Source organism: Vidua macroura, chromosome 5, assembly GCF_024509145.1.
Source record: "Vidua macroura isolate BioBank_ID:100142 chromosome 5, ASM2450914v1, whole genome shotgun sequence".
Lineage (NCBI taxonomy): Eukaryota > Metazoa > Chordata > Aves > Passeriformes > Viduidae > Vidua > Vidua macroura.
This window is the reverse complement of record NC_071575.1, coordinates 6,149,847-6,173,274: the sequence shown is the minus strand read 5'-3', so window position 1 is coordinate 6,173,274 and position 23,428 is coordinate 6,149,847. Positions and strand designations below refer to the sequence as shown.

At 40.3% G+C, this 23,428-nt stretch overlaps 1 protein-coding gene across 1 annotated transcript in view; it reads right to left on the bottom strand.

Annotated features, from left to right (window-relative positions):
• The window catches only part of LOC128807944 (potassium voltage-gated channel subfamily KQT member 1-like), a 410,223-nt gene that overhangs the window by 173,294 nt on the left and 213,501 nt on the right, over positions 1-23,428 (bottom strand). The window contains exons 13-16 of the mRNA XM_053978678.1: positions 17,995-18,070; positions 14,342-14,436; positions 13,319-13,359; positions 5,158-5,219 (exon numbers count right to left, since the gene is read on the bottom strand). Coding sequence (XP_053834653.1) covers positions 5,158-5,219; positions 13,319-13,359; positions 14,342-14,436; positions 17,995-18,070 — 274 coding nt within the window. The remainder of the gene's footprint in view (positions 1-5,157; positions 5,220-13,318; positions 13,360-14,341; positions 14,437-17,994; positions 18,071-23,428) is intronic.

Genomic DNA, 23,428 nt, shown 5'->3' with positions numbered 1-23,428 from the left:
TTTCCTCTCAACTGTATCAAACAAGGTATATCTGAGAAGCATAAGCCCATCCCAGACAGTCAGAAGAAGTCAGGACTACAATAGTTCGTCTCTGCACGGAGGAGTCAGTAGCAGACTAGAAAAGTTGTGTGGCTGAGATCTAAGCAGTTAAACTTCCATTACTTTGTTTGCAGATTAAAAGCTTATCTTGGTGTTTCAGTTACAAGAATACAATTTCAGCTCTACAATACCCAGCATACCACAAAGATTCCCTTAGTCATAATAGGTGAAACACATGATTTCACTCAGATTAATTCTGAAATGTTTGAGTCTCTATTTCTGCTTTCACCTCATCTCTGTCAATTTGCTCTTGGTGAGCAGGATGTGAACACAGGAGCTGGAATCTTTTTGAAGCCATTTAAGAAATTTGCTACCATTTACACCTGCATAAATCCTGAGTAACTTCACTGGCATAAATGGAAGCACAATTTGGCTTGAGGCATCAGGGCTTTAGTTTTTTCTTACTTTTGTTTTGTTTTAATTCAGCAACAGATTAAAAATAAAACTCTAATGACATCATGTTTATGGCACAGAGTCAATGGATTTATGCTGGACTGCTCCAGAGTAAATGAGATAAGGCTTTGACCTAAGAAAATCCACACAACATCCATTTGCAAGCAGCCTGCTGAAAAGCTTTCTGTTATGGAATGACTCCATCTTTAAGGAACTGGGGGCAAACAACCCACAAACACCTTGGTGCCAAAACACAGTTTTGTTAACAAAGGGGTTTATTTCAGACATATTCTTGAAACCTCAAAAGTGCAGCATGCTCATATTGCAACTGACTCATCATGCACAAATTTTCGGCTTTTGTTTTTCTTTTTTGTTCCTTTTTTTTTTTTTTTTTTAATGCATTTTAGTTATGCCAATCACGCAACTCACAAATTAGGGGTTTAGAATGGAAATTCTTACCAGCTTTTCAAGCTGGTGGTGGTTCCAGGCACTGCCATGATAAATAATTTACTATTTAATGACTTCTGATGTAATCACAGCAGGAATCAGATTCACCAACATCCATCTCTCCATTGTTACCACTCTTCTCTGAGCCCATCTTTTTAGCTTCCAACTCAAAAACGAGTGTTTAAATTGGTAAAGAGAGAGTTTACTGCCACAATCCAACCTCTACATTTGTTTATGTTGGATGACATTTTTGTTCTGGCTCGCATTACTCAGATGGATAAAACTCAGAAGGGTTCTGCTTTATTGCCCTGTTTTCTCTTAGTGTTCCTGCATTTTTTAAATGCTACCAAATGGTTGCTTTTGGCTCTCAGTATTATCACATGTTGTCTATAAGTATGGAAATAGTTATGGTAATATGGACGTAAATCATAACTGTAAATACCACATAAAAAAGACTGCCATATAATTATAAAAATACCTAATAGATTTCTTTTTCAAAGACAACACAGCTGTCCTTTCTAACCTTTCATTTGCAGATTCTTTTCTCTCCTGTTTTTATTTATAGGTTGCTGTGCAGTTTGACATAGCACACCATGATTTTTGTTTCTAATTTTGAAAAGAAAAGGAAAAGAAAGAATACCCATTTCATCATAAAGAAGCATTAGTTTACAATTTTGAAAAGAAACTAATGGCAGCTCTAGAACATCATCTTGGAACCAATCTCCGTCTTAATACATTTCAAAAGGATCTGTCAATGGCTACATACCACAATATCAAATTAAACTCTGCCATGGAACTGAAGGAGGGGTCGGCCAAATGGCACACATCACATGTTGGGAAGGAAGCCCCATTCTTTCTCCAAATATCTCAGTGGGGTTTTAGTTTTTGTGAAAAGAACCACATGAGTTTATTACATTGGCCACAACAAAATAAGAATTTTATGCCCTGCTCAAGGAAATGCAGGTTGAAAAGTGTTCCAGGCAAACTCACACTATGCAATGTGCCATGTCAGTGAGAGGAGTGAAGCCGTGCACAGTGTTGCTGTTGCAAAAAGGGTTTGGATTTTTTTTTTTTTTTTTTGCCTGAGAGCTACCACCATGCATTTTACATGTTTCTAGTCAGCTTTGCAATGCTTTAATGCAAAAAGGAGTAAACTTTTTCTTTCTGCTGGAGTTGCAAACTGGTTCTTACCTCTTCCTTGTTGCTTCAAACTTCCAGAAGGAGCCCATTTGATCACAAAGGAGAGGCTGCAGGCAGTGCTCTCATACCACATGAATGTAAGGCTATTATCTTTGTGTCTTTGAAACATTTTTGCCTCAAAGTTTCTACCTATCACCAACCCCTTCAGAGACCTCTGCCTCTGCCTTTCTGTACAGCAAACACCATGTTTTTACTGAAATAATAGCAAACCTCTCCAGGGAATGGAGTTCATCTTAACCATCAGAAATGTGTGCTTCCTTCTCCCTTACTTTGCAAAAAGAGTAATTATGGCTTTATGCAGAACAACACACAGCTCTCAATGGGTTTGTCACACTCTGATTCCCTTCAGGAGAGGCAGCTAAAACAAATGAACTGCAAAATGCTGGTGGGGAAGGTCAGTCTGGACCAGAGGTATGCTCATTGCTTATTGATACAGCTCATTTAGGCAGATAACATTCTCAAATCCACATTGCATTTTTATCAGTCTGCACCAACTGGCCTTTGTCCAAAAATGTGTCCCTTTATCAGATGTGTCACTCTTTTGGGAGGCTGCCATCACTAGACTGGGTGACTGAATGTTCAAATAATTTCTCCAGGGGAGGAGATTGATCCCAAAGGTTTTCTAGTTCCAAGGGGGGGATCATTTTTCACCACCAGCTGGAGCCTGATGTCAGACATGCCCTTGCTTCATTTATTCTCCTCAGAGGTTGAAACTCAGCTTGTCCTTCCTGATTCCAATATTGTTTCACATTTGGACACATAGTAGTTACTACACAGTGAACTGTTAGAGCAGGAGAGCCCATGAGACATGGGAAAATAATTTCAGTGAAGCAGTCTGACCTCAGGATGCAGTAGTTTCTATTGCCCCATTAAAACAGAGATAGCTGGGAAGCTTAACTTTGTATACATTATGTAAACATATGTATTTTAGCCTGATGTGCCAAAAAGATGCAAATACAAAAAGAACCTCAAACAAACCAAAACCCCCAAATTTACGCCACCAAAACCTCAAGCAAACCAACACAACAAATATTTGCCCTTCTTCTGCACCATGCACACTTTCTTAGCAGGGATATGAGACTGAAGCCTTGTACATCTGAAAGAATGATAATTTGTACTGAAAGATCAAATGCCCTGGGTTCCCTCTGTGTCTGCATTTATTTTACATTTGCAGTTTGATCTGAGAACAAAAAGGAAGCTGCAATGATTGACTCATCTTATGAAAACATCTTAACACATTTTTATTCTTTTCTATGTGTTTTCTCCACAACAATAAGTACAGAGAGGGGGAAATCACCAGTTCCCATGCAAAATTTAAAGTTTAATTCTTCAAACAAAAGAGCAGCTTGGTCTTGCCCTTAATGGCTTGAGGTTGCACTGATTTTATTTAGACCATGCCTAAATTAAAGGCAGAACACAAGCAGGTATCTGCAACAGAGATCAGTCACCACAGCATTTCCTGCATCTCCTGTAACATTCCTCGTCTTATACCAAGATGCCTCTGCAGCAGTGTAAGTCAGGCTTTGAAATAAAATGATCAAATCCACAGCATATTGTGCTAAAGCTGGACCAAGGCCAGACACACTAAAAACTTTCTCACCTCTCTTCTTCATAAATATGGAGAAGTCAGGAGACCATGAACTGCTGCTTCCAGAGGTATTTACAATACCAGCAGCATTTCTCACTCAAAGCACGCCAACTATTATCACAGATACTTTTATTGCTACATTTCCAATCTGTATTGGGGGTTTCTCTTTATATGCACATTCAAGAAATCTGAATGAAGCCATGGTATGAATTTACAGAATATACAGAGACCAGAAAGCAATTTATCTCTTTCAAAGTGAGTAAGGCAATCTGAATGAAAGCCATTTTCACGTTGAACAGTTGTGGCTGCACAAGGGATCAATCCACTTTAAAATTAGCTCAGATAATGTCTTTATCTGATAGGCTGATTTTCTGACATGGTGCAAGAAAGCTGAAAATCAAAGAAAATCTGTCCTTTGACAGTGCAGTGTCACATATTTCCGATGTTGTCCTAGCAATCACCATTAAAAATTTGATTTTTGATTGTATTAGTTTAATTTCAATTTCTGCTTTTTGGCAAGATGCACAGTTCTTAAGAATTATGAGAAATTTCTTTCCTCTTTCTTTCTTGCCTCACTTCCCCAGAAAAAAGTGAAAAGAAAATTTGCATGGCAAATTTGAGTGAGACAAGGATACAAACAGGCAGTGGATATACCAAATTCAAATGGACTATCACACCCCCAGCACTATCACACCCCCAGCAAAGCCACTGTGCTGCTCCTGCCCACACAAAGTACCCTGCTGGAGGGACATGAACTTTTAGAGGTAGGTAAGAGAGCTGACTAAAACACTGTTAGAGAAATAGAGTCTGAGTTTTGAGCAGACTTGTACTTTTGTTACCACTTGAGTGGAAAAAGCTCTGGACGTTGCTTGGGAGAGGTCTAAGACAACAGAGACTCACTGAGCTTTGGCCTTTGGACACGCTGCTAAGTAACTCTAATTAATAACAAAGATGAACATATTCCTGGAGAGAAGACAGTGAGGGAGGGGCAGAAAACGTGCAAAGGTAACTGCACAGGGGAAAAAAAATGCAGTAAGCATTAAAAAATCTCAGGACTTGTAAATGAGACGTCAACTGTTGCTATTCACAAAGATTCCTGACACTACCATTTAAGTCACTAATTCCTGTGTGACAAACACCAGCCAGTGCACAGCCCTTGTATGCAAGGTGTGTGGTTTGACTTCAACATGAAAGCAGTTCCTTTTACAAACAAGAACCAGGACTGCATAGCAGGTAAATGGTTAATGCTGAGCAACACACACATGAAACTTCATCAACTCCCTCACAAAAATTAGGATATTATTCATTATTATGGAGCCATGTAATTCTAAAGTAAATCATGCCAAGATACTATCTTGCAGGTCTCTAGATCAGATATCATTGCTCAGAAAAAAAAAAAAAAGAAAAAAAGCAAGCTTTCATGCACTTACCTTATCCTCCAGCCGGATCAGTCTGGCTCCTATACTGTAGTATCCTTTGTCTACCCCTTTTTCTAAAGAAAGAAGAATAAAAATGGGACATTCATTAGGTGGAGAATAAATTCAAACTATGAATTATATCTATGGTATTCAAAGCAAAAAAAAAAAAAGCTGGTAAGAGTAGGGTAGAATAAAATACATGAACATAACAAGAAAGAATGAAACAAGTGAAAGAGAGTGGCTGGAGAGAAGGGAATTAGTTTGTCAGACTGACAAGATTAAGTGAGTCTAAAGGGCAACTTGGACCTCGGTAAAGGTAGTCTGTGGACATGAAGGGGTATAGATGGAGTCTGGAGTAACACTGTTTTGTTGTTTAATTATTTCAGTAGTTGGATGGAATGGGCAAGGTACCTGGGCCCACCTGCAATTTTGAATATTACTGGCTTGAGCAAGGTAAACTTGCTATACATAAAAAAATCAGAATAGTTTTCAACTGGGGCTGCAGGTCTAGGAGGCAGCATATCCGTGGGTTCAAGGGCTGGAGTGGTAGAGACCCATCCATCCATCCATCCATCCATCCATCCATCCATCCATCATCCATCCATCCATCCATCCTCCATCATCCATCCTCCATCCATCCATCCATCCATCATCCATCCATCCATCCATCATCCATCCATCCTCCATCATCCATCCATCCATCCATCCATCCATCCATCCATCCATCATCCATCATCCATCCATCCATCCATCCATCCATCCATCCATCCATCCATCATCCATCCATCATCCATCCATCATCCATCCATCCGTCCGTCCGTCCATCATCCATCCATCCGTCCGTCCGTCCATCATCCATCCATCCGTCCGTCCATCCATCCATCCATCCATCCATCCATCCATCATCCATCCATCATCCATCCATCCATCCATCCATCATCCATCCATCATCCATCCATCATCCATCCATCCATCCATCCATCCATCATCCATCCATCCATCCATCCATCCATCCATCCATCCATCATCCATCCATCATCCATCCATCATCCATCCATCCATCCATCCATCCATCCATCCATCCATCATCCATCCATCCATCCATCCATCCATCATCCATCCATCCGTCCGTCCATCCATCCATCCATCATCCATCCATCATCCATCCATCCATCCATCCATCCATCCCCCATCCATCCATCCATCCATCCATCCTCCATCCATCCATCCATCTATCCATCATCCATCCATCCGTCCGTCCGTCCGTCCATCCATCCATCCATCCATCCTCCATCCATCCATCCATCCATCCATCATCCATCCATCCATCCATCATCCATCCATCCATCATCCATCCATTCATCCATCCATCCATCCATCCATCCATCCCCCATCCATCCATCCATCCATCCATCCTCCATCCATCCATCCATCTATCCATCATCCATCCATCCATCCGTCCGTCCGTCCGTCCATCCATCCATCCATCCATCCTCCATCCATCCATCCATCATCCATCATCCATCCATTCATCCATCCATCCATCCATCATCCATCCATCCATCCATCCATCATCCATCCATCCATCCATCCATCCATCCATCCCCCATCCATCCATCCATCCATCCATCCATCCATCCATCATCCATCCATCCATCATCCATCATCCATCCATCCATCATCCATCCATCCATCCATCCATCCATCCATCCATCCATCCATCCATCCATCATCCATCCATCATCCATCATCCATCCATCCATCCATCCATCCATCCATCCATCATCCATCCATCCATCATCCACCCATCATCCATCATCCATCCATCCATCCATCCATCCATCCATCCATCCATCCATCCATCCATCATCCATCCATCATCCATCATCCATCCATCCATCCATCCATCCATCCATCCATCCTCCATCATCCATCCATCCATCCATCCATCCATCCATCCATCCTCCATCATCCATCCATCCATCCATCCATCCATCCATCCATCCATCATCCATCCATCCATCCATCCATCCATCCATCCATCCATCCATCCATCTCCTCTTTACAAAGGAGTGACACTGGGAAAAGCTCTTGCATCCTCATTTTGCCTCCTACTCTTTATGAGGCCTGCATAGTAAAGCCCAGTGTCACATTCCACTGCAAATGGGATTGGGAGCCAAGAGTGGAAACTGTAGAAAATGGGGTCTGTGCTTTCTGTTCACAGGATCTATTGCTAAGGAATGCCATAGTTTGAGGGTGTTATTGCACAGGGAATGAAGCAAAAACCCACACATATTCTGAGCTGGGAAACTACATTCACAAGTTAAAACCCACAGCCCGATACTGAAATAACTTACAAGCTGATGCCAATGGAAGCTGGATGTTTTTCTCTACTAAAGTATATTGCCAATACCTGCAGTAATTATTCCTGGATTTTTTCATGCATTGCTCCATTTTCATGAGTGATTAAGGTCTGGTTTTTAAAGCCAACTAAGTCAATTTTGCTGAGGGCTTGAACAAGGCTGAGATATGAAGGAAGGTAGGCTGAGATATGAATTTACATTGTGTCAGAGTTCACAGTGAGTGCCTGTGTGTGCTCATCACATTCCTGGATTTCTCAGGGAGTCATATTTGCTTTACCATTTATATTTGCTATGGGATATGTTTAGTGATCTGTTTGCAGCAAAGTTCACCTCAAGGTAACTTGTGCTGCACACACCACAACCCCAGAGGAAGACCAGCGAAAGCAGTGCTGGCGAGAGCACTTTGTGCTTTCCTTCTCCTCCACACACCACCCAGAACCTTTAAAAGGTCCTCTACCCTTGGCAGGTCTTTGAAGGCTTAGAAAAGAGAAGTGTTTCCCCAGAGAACCTGCAGGAACAAATAAAATCAGGAAAGAAAATGTGGGACAGACAATAAGTGACAGAGCTTGGCTCATACATGTGTACTGTTCATCGTTCACAACCTCAGAAACTTCTTAAAATGTAAGTGGCTGAGGCTCAAGTTTATCTCTGTGTTCATCTCTGCCTAAAATGAAATAATTGGCTCTGCTGTCTACTTTCTAGTTAGTAAATCTCTAAACACATCTTTCAAAGTATATCTCAGCAAAAAAGCATGACTGTAAAGATTTCTAAATTGGGATGTGGTTTGAACAGCAGTGGGCAGATAGTGTTTTTGTTTAGGTCTAACCCCAGTAAGTCCCCTAAACCTGAAGAAATACTTCAAAAAGCTTTTCGGTTTTTTAAATAATAAAATAATCATTTCCTCACCAGCTCTAATTCCATCCTTCAGATAATCACCAAGACATCCCAAACCAAGTTAATAGTGTTTCCTATTTTAGTTATTCCTGAAAGCTGAGTGGAACAGGAAGGAAAATAGGGAGCAGATAAGCAGTAAGAAGCTGCATTGTGGCATGTGGCACTGCTCTAAGATGTGGAAAAACAGAAAAGGAAGGAATGATGCACATGGAGGGAGCTGTGTCTCATGCACCCCTGCGCTGGCACGCAGGCTGTGAAAGTCACAAAATGCTGCGGTCCTCCCCCGTTTCTTATCAGCCTCCACGGGGAACAGCATCCAGCCCTAATTTACAAGGATTTCCTTCTAATAGAGACCATCTTTAAGAGCAAATGTGGTGTGTGCACAGTTCACCAAACACGGGGGTAAGTTCAGATAAAGTCGCTCCAGTACGTGTGATTTCTGGCTCATTTTTTTGTTTCTCTCTCGAGTCTTTTCTAGATAGATGATTTGAGACTTCCTACATTAGATTGTTTCTTTTTGCAGAGTTGAAAAGACTGCATGGCCAACCATATGAAATGTCTAAATTTCTCCAGTCTTCACTTTGTAATCAAAAATAACTTCCCTTTAGGATTGAGTTTCTACTCTGTGTTGGGCTGCACTAAAACAGAGATCAGCTAAGCAATCCTGTAACACTTATGGGAAAGGCACAGAGCCAAAGGATGAAAGGAAGCACAATTACTTATAACTGGATGAAAATATATATGGAAATTTTTATCTCAGAAATAAACAAACATCTTGCATCACATGGTTGGTACGATAAACTCATTATTTTATATACTTAGATTTGAATCTGAGAAAACATCTGAGTAAATAAGCAATAGGCATTCTAATTCAGGAGACTGAATAGTTGTTAATACAGATTAATAATAATAGCATATATTTATTAATATGGACATTTCTTCCCTGGAAGTCTTTACTTTCTTGAGTATTCTACTTTCAAACAACACAATCCTATATTAATTTCCTAATATTTTCACAAAGCTGGCCCATCTATTTTCCTAGTGAAGAAGAAGATATGCCTATTGCAAAAAAAAACAAAAAACAAAACAAAAAAACCCCAAGCAATCAAACAAAAAAAAAACCAACCCCAAAAAATCTCAAACACTTTTACATTTGCTTCACACCAGTTCAAGAGATGATAACTCTTTCCCCAGATGGAAGCACATGATACAAATAACAAAAACTGAGCAGGAGGAAGAAAGCAAATCAAAGGAAGAATGGCACCTTAATCTTATTTTTTCACACAGTTAGTGTGCTACATCTCATCAGAATATACCAAACTTTAAAGAAAATAATTTTTTTTTCCTTTGGTTAGGGAAAAGTATTTATGAAGACCTTTAGGACAGTGAATGAATTGCAGAGAGATGGTCTGAAAATGAAAAAAGCTGGAAACTACTCTGCTTTATAGAGCAAGAGTCCTTCCTTGATTTTTACACAGCTAGAGGAGAGCTAATGCAAAAATATTCAAATATTTCTGAAATATTTGACATCATACAAGCAGCCATCAGCTGCTTTTAAGCAGAAAATGAGGAAATTGACTGGATATTCCAGATTGCTGAAGACACCTCAAACTTTTGTAAATGGTATCTCAGAAAGCAGAACAGCCCAGGAGGCACTGCTGCCTTCTTTTTGCTCCCTCGGTGCAAATGCCGCCTTTCTGGAGCTGTGTTTGCTCCAGCTCTGCCAAAGCTCCGTGCAGGGATGATTGTGATGAGCTTATGGCAAGATCTGGATTCTTGGGTTTGTAAACTGTGCATGCTGCTGAAAAAGAAGGTCAGGATTGCCCCTTTACACCCCAAAATTAGCAAATGACAAAGTTGCCTCAGTCATGGAGACTTGAGTTGGAGTCTCTTTTCTTGTCATTCAGAGCCTTTTGCAGCTGATTGATAGAAGAAATTAAAAAAAAGGTAAGGCATAGTCCTGGATCAAGCACTTGTGATTTCCTTTGGACAGCCTAAAAAATAAACTGCTAAAACATTTTCATCTCCAGGAGGGGGTGGGATAAACCAGTTCCTGCAGAAATATGGGTATCTCTCATTTCAAATATTAAATGACTTTAAAAAAAGATAAAATTAAGCTTTTTAAGCTGAGCATATTTATTATGCTTTAAAAGATACAGTGACCCAATTTCTTTTTAACAGATGGGAAGGGAAAAGTATCAGAAAGCTTAGGTGGCACTTAATGGAAAAAAAAAAGCAAACAATGGAACTGTCAAAATTTTGCAAGAAAACCCTTTTCTTCAGGCATTCTCACCTGTGTCATGCAGAACCAAGAGGTTCAGATAAACTGCAGATAAACATCAGCTTTTTGTGTACTTTTCTGAACCCAAACACTGGATCTTTTGTTTTACCTTGGCATTATTCTTCACCTTTGCCCCTGAAAAGCTGTAGTAAGTCTCAAAAATTGCATTCAAAAGCAGTTAACTCCATCGTGTGTAGTGAAGGTCAAGCATGAACTCTTTATTTGCATCACTGTATGTGTGTACTTTGTTGATTCCATCAATTCAGTTAATATGCTCTTTCCCTCTACATCAACACTTTCCATTATTAAGGCATATGTTTATTGTGACAGGAATCTGTTTCATCTGACAAAATTGTGTCCCCTGGAACACTGGGACAGGCTTCCAATGAAACTCAGAGAGAGTCTTTTGAATATATTCATAAAAGTAGGGTCCAGGTCCTTGGAAGATTGATTCATTATCTTAGTGTTTTTAAATCCACTCCTGCTTGTAGGAGTTTCAAAGAAAGGGAGGAGATGACAAGACCAAAACAAGCAAAAAGGGAGAATTCTTCCCAATATGCACATGTGAAAGTGGAATTATTAGAATTCTTTGTACAAAATATGGCAGATATTTTAAGTTTAAAGGGATAATTAGGCAAGTTGGTTGAGGACAAACCATTTTGGAGACTAAATACACTACAACTTTGTCAGGAAGCCTCTCATGTGCAATGGGCTGAAAGCTGACAGGAAGGCTGGAGGTTTTTTTACACATTTCCCAAAGCACCTTGCTCTTGGCCCCATCAGAGTCAGGACTGCTCTGACCCAGCATGGCTTTTATTCTCTTCTCATATCCTTATCTTGTTTTAACACAGCTTTTAGTGCTTTTTTATCTCAGAGAAACTAACTTGAAAAAAAGCAATAATTGCTTCCAGTGAATTCAGATTCTGGGTCTTTTGTGAAATCATTCACTTTTGAAAGGTAATAATACTATAGAAAGGCTGCAATTGCTTTTATATAATATTATCAAAGTCCACAACAGAGACTTTTCAATAAAAAAACTGATCCAAATCCCACTGAGGTCACTGGAAAGAGTCCTGTTCATTTCAACGGGCTTGGAATCAGACCTTAAGAGTCTTTGAATGGGAGTATAATAAAACAAGGAACAAAAATAAAAGGAGCTGGAAAGGAAAATTCTTTTCATGTTTTCCTCCTTGGCAGTTTCATTTTCTTTGCATTGTCACTTCTTTTTTGCTTGTCATTAGTACAAAAATAACACAGTCTAGGGGAAACACCCATATTGTTAAAAATTACAATTTTAGCAATGCCTAGAAAAGTATTGTATAAAAAAATCCATGTTCAATATAGAATAAACCATGCATTTTGAGGGAAACCCAGGGATAACCCTTTTTTTAGAGAAGAACAGTACAAAAGTCCATTTTCACCCCAAATAAACAAATACTGCACCCACTTTTCACTGTTCACCACTTGGAAAATCCTGGGAATAAAGGCAGGTTGGATAACTCCAGGAGTAATTGCAAACTAACTCTAGGTTTAGTTCTGCAGACCATGTCTCTGGAACCGCTTACCTTATTTTTGGATTTGTGGAGGGTTTAGATAAAATAACTACTAGATCAAACCACTTCTGGTTTTGGTCTTGCAGCCCCCTAACTGAGCTCACCAGCTTCTGCATCCCTAACCACCATTCTACCTTTTCCAGTAAGTTCCTTGGTACTTCAGATTCTTTCCAACACTTGTCCAAAGCCACAGGCCCACCTAAGACCTTCCCAGTGGTTTCTATGACCCTTTTGACTCAAGATTTGGTGAGACCAAACTTCCTGAACATCTTCAGCTTCTTGAACCTCACAGAACATTATTTTACAATGAGCTTCTAATTATTCACCTCCTCTGAAACCAGAAACTGCTTGATAAAAAGTGCTTCTAACACCGGTCCTTTCAAGCACAAATTGAAAAATTTCAGTTTGGTAATGCTGTACTTGAAATAAAATAATACATTCTTGGAGGTAAGGGATGTTTTTCCATAAATTTAGCTTGCACATTGTGGAATGAATTCCCATGCATAAATATTTATAGAAGTATTGAAGCTGACAGATTCTTTTCCTGTGGTCCAAAACCAGCTACAGGGAAAAAGGATTGTACTAGTGAGCCTTCTGCAGCAATCAGATGTTGAAAATGTGTTTTGAATGATATTCCTTGTTCTGATAATATTAACCACTGACAACATGCCATGTTTTAGAGGCTCTGAAATTACTTTACCACCCTCAGTTGTTCTCCAAGTTACTTGTGGATACGGGACATGAGTTCAGTAAGGAAGAAACCTCTTTAAATGGAATAAACATACTGTAATCCCAGGCCCAGACCAAAAGATTCAGAAAGACTGTTTTTGTAGAAGGATTTCCCTCAGGATATTTCCATCTCATCATGTTCTAATACATATTTTAACATTTATTCTTAATTTCCATTTACTGCCCTACCACCTGAATGAAATGTATTTATCTTTACACAGGCATTCCAGGGCTTATTAACAGAATTACAATCATGTATGATTGGCTGGATTATAAATCCACATTACTGTAGCCAAATGTATTTTCCCAAAGTTATGAAGATAATAATTTTGCATAAAATGTAGTCACCATACCTGGGAGGAAAAGACCTGGCTTTCCCAAGGATTGATCCAACCTGAGAGGCAAACAGAAAATTACCAGCAGAGCAATTACTAAACAACTTAAACTCTGTTGCTAAGCATGGGAGTGTAATTTACATGAAAATTTACAGTAGCTCTAAACCCAAACCAAAACAAGCAAAAACATGAGACTAGCATGACTTTCTGCACACACAGTCAGCAGTTTAGCTCTTTAAGAGTTTTTCCTCCAAAATCAAACCATATTATTATTGTTATTTTCCTGAGTACTAATATTTCTCAGACTTTCAAGTTGTAACTAAAACATATTTCTCCTGTGTCCTATGTAATCTAATAACAAAGACTATACAAACAGAATTACTTAATAACATTTGCAACTATTCCTAGAGCCTCGTGCAGGCGGATTTAATATCTATATATGTTGACACAGTAGATTCCATTCAATACGATTTTTTTTTTCATTTCATTTAAGGGCCAGGGGAGTTCATTCTGGTGTCCCAGTCCACAGCATTAATTTGTAAAGAGAAAAGCACTTTGAAAGAGAAAAACAGAAGAGAATAGTTTTGTGGCAAAATATTTCAGCTGGAAACCCCGAACTTGGAGAAAGCATGTGCAGGGAGGAATGTGGGCAGGGAAAAGTTCCAGATAGTGCAGAACAAGCAAAGCAGATTTCTCACAGTTGTGGAGAACCACAGAGTGGAAACAGAAAGGTAAATCATTATTTGAAAAGTTTTCCTTTTCAAAGAAGAGGACAGAACAGCTTGGATCCCACTATAAACTTCACAGCATGCACCTTAATTTCTTTTAATTCCACTTAGAGAAAAAGGAGAGGAGAATAAAGGGCAATTGTGAACTTGGTCGTAAAAAGGGTTAAAAATGGCTCCGAGTTAAATCCTCCAGATATTGTGCTCCCTGTTGTGCTTGCAATTTTGGACAATTACTGTTCATTAAGAACACATCTGTCCTACAGCCAGCTGGCACTAGAGGAATCAGATATTTCATGAGGTAGACAGGTCCTACCTCCTTTGAAGTTCCTTTATGCGAACCATCATGTTGAGGTGTCCTTGGGAGTACTGCTCAATCACGTCACGGACGTCGTACGGCTTCCGAGCTTGCTGGGAAAGGAGGAGGGTAGCATGTTGAAAGGTGAGCATTGGCCAAACTGGATTTCTATTTCAGACAGGCCTTCATTCTGGTTTTTTTTTATCTGCCTATTTGCCTGCCATTTTGCAACAGTTGTTGTAATGAATAAAAAAATACGCAGCCATTGTGGGAGTGAATATTTGCTGTGGAGACGGAGCCAAATGATTCCCATTACTGTCAGTTAGAGTCATGTCTTCATGTTACTCCATACTGAGCAAAATATTAGCCCTTCACAGTGTATTTGGGAAACACGAGCCCAAGATGGATAATTTATCTGGGACGCCCATGTGCAGTATCTCCTGGCTCATTCCAAAGCCATGTGTTAATCATAATGTCAGGGGACTGAACCCCAGGGACTGGCCCAACTCAGAGCACTTGGACCCAGAATCAAACATCTCTGAAGACCAGAGATGTCTGGTGACAGAAATATTGCTGCTTGAGGAACAGGGAAGACAGATGCTCTGCATAAGTCAGGAGACTGCCGCACGTGGGTTTTGTTTGTCCTCCTTTGTCTTTCATGATACCTTTGAGATCAGAAAAAAAGGTGCAATTAAAATAAAAAGGACAGATAAAAAATTGCAAGAGAGTGAAAAAAATCCCATCCTAATGAGAATCCAGGTGCTTCTGCCAAGCTTTGGTTTCTTGCTGCAACTACTGCAGCCAAATTTTGAAACAAGTCTGGAGAATTTGCAGAAAGTGATGTGGTTATAAAAAGTGCAGCACGGTGAAATTTTAGCAAGTAAAATCAATTTATGTGGGGAGGTATCAACACAAATCATGGCCTGTTGGAAAGACCAGCATTTTGAGAACCCTTATGGGAAATGTGGGGCAAAATGTCTCCCTTTTTGGCTCTGACTCAAGAAAAGAAGGGGGGGAGAAAAAAAGCAAAGGTAAACTGCAAATCTAGTAATTGAAAATTACTGAAAACAGCTCATTAGTCATCTTGTTGTCTGTTTGCACTCTGTCACAGCCTCAGCCAGAGCCATTAGCATGCACCACTGCACACATGCATTGAACACCTACAGTATGTGCTGGAGTCATGCTTGGAAGGCTGCCACACCATCCTAGAAATTTCAAATAAAAGCATGGAACTGGAATGGAAACAAATCCTGTGAAATGAATGAAGAAGCAAGAGCTCTTTGTGAAAAAAAGCCTTCCCTGCACACAGCACTTATCTGCACCAATACTTTCAGAAGAGTTGTGGCTTTGGAGGTGTGTGTGCGCGCGTTTGAGTGCATTTGGGAGCAGAGGCTTTGCAGGGGAGGGAGGTTTCAGCTTTCAGCTTATCGTTCGGTTTTTGGTCGGGCTTTTTCCTCCCCCTTCCCCAGCTCCACATTTTGCAGATGCTGACACATCACTATTTCTGGCCAGAAAAGCAGCCTATTGTCTTCACCCCAAGAAGCAGTGCCAGTATCAGTCTTTAGCTGGACTAGGGGGGGTGCCTGGAGAGCATTTTGGCTAATTCCCATGTCCTTTCCTTTGGACACTCTCTATTTAAACACCGTGCATGGCGCAGAGCCTGGATGTGCTGGGGAGCCTTTCCCTCCCTTCTCCCCAATGGGCTACTATGTGCATAATTAATTCTACTCATTCCCAGTGAAATTTTTTTTTCCTCCTCAAAAGAAGTCCTCTGACAGTTATCCCTTTTAGCAAACCATCAGCTCCGAATCCTACAGTTGCAAAATGCTGCAATCTGCCTGAGTCCTCTCTGAAGCTGAGTAAAAAAATCCCTTCAGCTTTCACCACTTTCCCCTCCTCTTTTTCCATAAAGATTTAGATCTGGGCATCTTATGTCCTGCCAAACTCTGGCACAATCCCCTGTCATGTTTTTATTAGGAAATGCTAGAACGATACAACTGAAGCCAGGAGGTAATGGGCCTCCAGACGAGTGTGGTAAATGCAGCACTTGAACAACTCCTTTGACTTTCATTCTGTTCACAATCCCAAATCCTGGCCATTTGAGCTCAGTATTCCACATTCAGCATGCAAAACTAAATAATATTACCCAGCTTTGAACTTCCAAAATCTAATTAGCATGGGGAGTCCTATAAACTCTATTTCATGGCCCCAAGAAAGGAAGAAACAAAAGATTATTCCTTTTTCTTCTTCTGCCGTGTCACTGACTCGCAGAATTCTCTCCATAAATTGAGGAAATTCAGTTTTTAAGGTTTGGCATGACTGCCACTGGCTGACAGCTCCAGAACATTAGGTCTCTGGTGGTTTGAAATATCCTAATTTTTAACCTAACTTGTTTATAAACTGATTTTATTTTATAGAACTAGTGTCCCTATTTTCTTCTTCTTTTTTTTTTTTTATTTCCCATAGTGTTTCTCTCTCTTTACAATTATATTTAGAATATAAATTACAAAAAAATTACAATTTTTATATATTATATTTACAATATAATCCTGCTTTCCTGTTTTTTTGCTGAGTTTAACAAACTGACTTCTCCTAGTCTTCTTTCAAAAGATAGGGTTTTCTGAAGATACACATTTGCATGGGATTAGGAAATACATAAGATGTTCCATCTGCCCTAATTTAGAATCTTCTGAATTTTGGGATCTTATCTCAGGCTTCTATCGCTTGCATTTAAGTGCACAGCTCTAATCAAACTTCCCTGAAATGTAGGTTTTTTTGATTTATTTTCTTAAAACCTCTTCAAAAGGATTATGAAAGGCCATTAACTTGCAGTGCATCCTCTTAGACAAAAAAAAAGCATGAACCTTGAGATGGAAATAATGAGGGCTTTGAAAATCAGTCCAGAAGTTAGTTTTTCATTTCTATGGCATTTCCAGCCCATGGATGATGAGAATGATGATATCAGGATCACATCCCAAACAAGATTTATCATAATAAGTCTCACTAAACAGGCAAAATGAAACAGTATTTTCAATGCAGCACACTTAGTTTGAGCACTTTGTAACCTGATTGAGAAAATTAACTGAACACTCCATAAAGACAGCAAATTTCCAGACAGCAGATGTTCCACAATTTTATAAAATATGGCCTAAGAGGTCCCTTTCTGGGAAATACATTTGGAAACGTGAGTCACACCTGTGAAAGCAACTTTGCACCCACAGTACTTGTCAGTGAAGCCTATTGATCTGTCAGCCATACACAGCACAGGACTGAACATTCCCTCACTGATCAGATGGTTGATAACATTCTTGTTATGATCAGTATTTTTGCAGACACCCTGACAGAGGTTTTTTCACCCCAACACCAGTGTTTTTCTTCACTTCTGCTAGTGGATGGGTAAGTACTGGTCAGTACAGTTAAACAAGCAGAAGCCCAAAAAACAAGTGCAGTAAGAAATAATGATGCTGGCTCCACAAAGTCAGGGGTTTGTAGCATGGATCACTGATCATTTTGCCCACGCCATTAAAAAAATCCACAAAAGGTGAATCCAAGAACCTCAAAAGCACCTTTGACTTGTTACAACCACCTTCACCAAGACAAGTCCCCTCTGAGAATGCCTTCGATGTCCCACGAGCTCACGAGATGCACTTGGGATTAATCCTGCTGCTTACCTGAAATTTCCTTCTGGCCACAAAATACTGCATTCTCCTGATGACTTTCACAGCGGTTCTGTGTGCTTCAGTCAGTCTGCCAAGGAACACAAACACAGACAGACATCAGCTGGGGGGACAGGAGGGAGGAAAAATGTCTCAATGGAAGATGCTGACTCCCAGCACCGAAATGTAAGACTATGTTTTATCTTTACAATACAAAACTGCAGTGTAGCAAGCTGTGAGTGAGTGGATGCTTTGTTCTCCTGCTTTGCCTTCCTGCAAATTGTGGTTCTAAGTATTCAAAACTGATAAGTGAGACAATGAAAGCAGGTGCACAAAGATAATACATGTGGAAGGGATTAGACAGGATTACTGTCAATGCACACAACTGGCATCAGTTTGAAAAATATTAAATGTTTTCAGAACCATGACTGCATTCCTTATTTTGCATTTACTTAGCGTTTGTCCATGAGCTCTATTGCACAGAAATTAAGTCCTTCAAAAATACTTCGAAGGAAAGACAAATCAAAGTGTCCTAAAAAAAAAGTAAATAAAAATGAACACAACACATCCTCTCAGCATATGTGTGTGTGTGTGTGTGTCTGTACTGGTATTCAAACACAGAATGGGACATTTTATAACTCAGCTGTATCACTTCACCTAGAGGATCCTGCATTTGCAGAACATTAATTATGGCACTTGTTAGGCAATTAATTACCACACCTCTTCTTTATGGTGAATTTTGGCAGGGTAGAGAGGAAGCAGGAACATAGTAATTGTAAGAATGAGTATTTTCTTGAAGAACTGACTCCTTCCCCATGGACTCCTTTATTCATTCAAAATAAGTGAACTAAAGAAAACCAAATTTTCTTTCCAAGGAAGTTGTATTGTTGGGAAATCTATGGTTTTTTATGGACATCATCCTTGACATGCGATGATAATCCCAGGAAAGCTTTCCAGCAAGAATCTCCTGAAAACACAATCTGCTGCCTCTTCCCCGGGTGTCTGGCTGGGGAAAAGGAAGTATTGGCTTGACCACCTACTTGGGTGCCACAGTTTAGAGACAAAGTCTTTAAAAAGTGGAAAGGCTACAGTGGATTATTACAAATTGAAGGAAATAAAGGCTAAACAAGCAGGGACTGTGTTGTAAGAATTAACGTACTAATTCATTTTTATAATTATTCTTTGGGGAAAACAGAGTTTATCCTACAATATGCTGAGTTGGAAGGGACCCATCAGGATCATCGAGTCCAACTCCTGGTACCCCAATAATCCCACCTGTGCCTAAGAGCTTCTGACCGGGTGAAGATGCCATAGCCACAGGCTTTTAAAACAAGCTTTCAGCAGCTTTTTATTGCTCTTTCCACTTCAAGTCACAGAATAACATTAAATATATATGCACAAAAATCTGTCTGCCCTGCCTATATGCCCATATTTAATTTACCTGTGTCTATCCATGCAGATGTCCACATAAATACGCTCACACATGCAAACACATAGAAGACAAAGCAGGGTGAGCATGCCTGAAGAACCACCTTTGTTGTACACCATCAGCAGCACAGCTGAGGAGGAATCTTTACATTTGTGTAAGCTCATCAAGGGGATTTCAGAAGTGTCACTGACGAGCTAGCAGCAGTTTAGCCTGCAGGACCTTTATTACGGTGGAAAAAAAGCCCTCAGCTTGACATGCAGGGCCCCAGCTGAGCTCCTGTGGCTGCTGACTAGAACAGAGATGACATTCTGCTTGCAAATGGCACAGAACTGATAGAGAAATCTTTGTCAGCCTCTACAACCAATTTTTTTAATAACCACAAAAGAATCACAGTTTAAGGTTTAGAGGTTAGCCTATCTCCCTTGTGTAGCAGTTAAGATAAAAACTTGAAATTATCCCCTAGAAATAAATGATGTGAAACTTCATATGTATACTTGAGGGTTTTTTTTTTATTAGGCTAATCCAAATGAGATGGTTCAGGCACTGTTTAAACAGGCTTAAATAAACAAGTTTAAAGAAGTCAGAGATGGAACCAAACCAAGGCAGTAATTTCATCCTAATTCCCCGCTTCAGCACAAATCAGGGCTACAGAACTTTTTCCATTGTGTTATCAAGCTAAAGTTTTCAAAACTATGAGGCTGAACTCTTGGAACCTGATGCACAGCTGAACAGGCCTCATTTTTAGAGAGAGAAGTAATTTATTTTTCAAATACAGCTAAGAAGGTCACCCAACTATCATTCCAGAGCATTTGATATCATCATGTTCCAACTGGCAAAACTCACACCAGTCTCATTGGGAGAAAATTCTGAAATAGAAGTGACTGTCAGATTTGATGGTCACTGGTGTTAAATTGAGAGTCAGAAATGTGTGAAACCTGACTTTGAGGGAAAAATAGCATGAAAAGGTGCAAATCCATATACTGAGACATTTGGATAAGTCATCTTAATTGCCCCAATAAATCCCCAGGGAGCACAGCAGCTCCAGATGAGATAAATTCCTGCTCTGTACAGCAAGCAGAGCTATCCTCCTGATGGGAGGTTGGGGCAGTGTGGCCGTGATCCTAAATATTTTTCTAAGATTTTAGCTGATTTTCATAGGTTTCTGACCACTAATGTCCATAATGGATAATTACAACTACTACTGACTAGGTTACATTTATCCCTGAATGTAGCCCAACTTATCTACCCTGCTAAACCTTATATTTTATCCCAAACCCCTGGATTGGGCAAAACTCCTTCAGCTTTGGAGGTGTCGGTCTGTCATGTGCCATAAACATCCACCAGGAGAGAACAAATGGTCAGGGATGCTCAGGGCCCTGCTTTGGTAGTGCCCAGCAGGAGCACAGCACCACTTGCAGCAAACCTCCTGGGTATTTTAGAATAAGCATCTGATGAGACAACAGCCTGAGGGGGGGGGTGTGACGGACACCACATCTGCACACTCTTTCCATGTGCATTTTCTATGGAAACAATAAAGAAAGGGACAGATCTACACAGGGATTGTGGTTTCTAACTCCCTCTGGGATGAGGATTTAACTCCTTTCATAGCCTGGCTCCCAAACAGCAGCACCTGAGCCCTTGCTCTAGGCAGGAACAGGAGTGGGTGGGTGCCCACACCTCTGTCCCTACAGAGCAGCCAAACTCTCCTGCCTCTGTGCACCAGAGGGCAGTGGCACACACACACACAAGGAGATGCTTTCCAGCACATTAAGACATTTAATTATTTTTTAAAATCTACCCAGAAACCCAAGCTTAAGCCCTCCTCATAAGGATGGAGTCCACTCTGAGGGGGGGGGGGGTGGTGGTTACTATTGGGTAGGTTGTTTTGTCTGTATGTTGTGCTCAAAAGAATATAATTAGAGCTTTATTGGCACACAATTCCATGCTTTTCCATCTTCTAACCCAAGCAACAGGAAATAACGTTTTGTCAAAACCTTCCCTTAAAACACTTTGTAAAGGAGAACAAAATTACATTTGAACAGAAGTGATCTGGCTTTGGGAAAGTTATGAGCACATAAATTAATAATTGAAGCTTGCAACATCTGTAACTGTAATGGATACCATGAAATGTCTATTGAAATAACATTTCCTTGGATCCATAAATGGTACTGACATCATCTCTAACTGTGTCTTCAACAGGACCCAAGGCAGTGTGTGTTCCTTACCTCTCTGCTCAAGGATTTCTCAGCAGGATGCTCAATTTTAAAAGGTCTCACAACTAGCCTTAATTACAATGAGTTGTTCCTAGTTTGGCTCCTGGGCCGTGGCTGTGGTAGGGCAGGGAGGAAGGGGAGTGGGTGGTGGTCCTGGATCATGGATGTTCACACAGTCCCACCCCGGGGGGATGCTCAGGATCACTTTGCAGCTATTCTGGAAGGGCTGGGGAAGGGGACTCCTCTTGGCTGGCTCTGCCCCCACTTCTGCAGGTCCTGGCTGTGCCTGTGTGCGTGCAGAGCCTGGTGGGACAGCTGTGAGCCCAAGGGCCACTACAGGCTGGGCTTGCTCCTCTGCTCAGGGCTCAGACAGCACTGAAAGGCATCACTTTCAGCTAAAACACTTGGATGTATTTAAGACTGCCTTTTTTTTTTTTTTTTTTTTTTTCTTTTAACAGCAGGAAGGCTGTAGCTTAAGCCAAAGAAGCCAAATATTTTCTTTTTTGTTGGAAATAATTGAACCACAGGAGAAAATAGAGATGATGAAATCTAAGCAACAGTAAAAACTATCCCACAGGGATGTTTTTATAATCTTTCTTTGATATGGCATTCTGTTTGTTTAAAAGCTGGTGTTGACCAGTTCAGATGTACTCTTTTTCTTCTTCTCTATGGAGTCTGATAACTTCCAGCCTAATGTGCTTTGGAGCAGTCAGGGAATATTTTAAGTGAAAAAAAAAGATACCTAAATGGACCCTAAAGCCAAGCAGAGTTACAACTATTGCAGGCCATGCTGAGGTACAGCTCAAGTCTCCAAACAAGCCTGTTATCAGTGGGATGTATTTTTAGTCCAGCAGCATTTTTTAATCATTAGAGTTGACTTCAGTGTAGGGATCAGGGAAGGGACTTTGCCCAGGCTGGGCTGCAGGGTGGCTGCAGATAGTGGAATGTGAATTCCAGACTGGTTTTCCTGACGTTTATTCAGGTGTCATGAATTAGAGGAGTTATTCGGTGTAACATCATGAGCTGTGGAAAACAAAGGCCACTTCAGCAAGGCCAGTTATAGCTCTCTGTCCCAATTTGCAAAACTGGTTTGAGGATACATGCTCACAGCATGTGGGTTACTGCTGAGCTTCATTCATTTGTCAGATATTCATTGCTTAGCAGGAAAATACACACAGAGTCATACTAACTCTGGTCCCTGGATGGTTGGTTACTCCTGAGTAATATACAGAGTGATATACAGCATCGTCAGGTCTGGAGCTGTCCACTTGGCATTAGTTTCTAAGCACAAACAGGGAGTAGATCAGTGATGGGAACTGAAATGTACAGAAGTTACCTGAGAACTCAGCTCTCTGTCTGCCTTTTTGCTTTCCCACCACATTTGATTAAGATTATTCACTTTCCAGCTCTGTTTCTGGGAAGAATATTGATTCCTGGTCCGAACTTTTAATTTTTTTTTCCATGGGCAATTATCTCAAATGGGCCGATATTTTATTGGTAAAATTTAAAAGAAATCTTATTTGCACTGAAAACAAGAGACAAGAAGGGTGGAAGCAGAGAAATCAAAAAGGCAAAATTAGAGAGCTTCTTGCAGGCAGATGCAGCAGCTGGTCCATATGAAGTCACACACACAAAGCAGACCTTCTATTGCTGGAGAAAAGTGGTGGAGAGACATGGTTCTTGTCACAAGGGAAAGGATCTTACATAATGTGGTTTTAAAACTGAGGGAAGCTGTAATATCCAAATTTTAAAAAAACTAATTTTCCCTATAAATGAAAATATTTTTGCCTTCAGCTAAGCCAAGCCA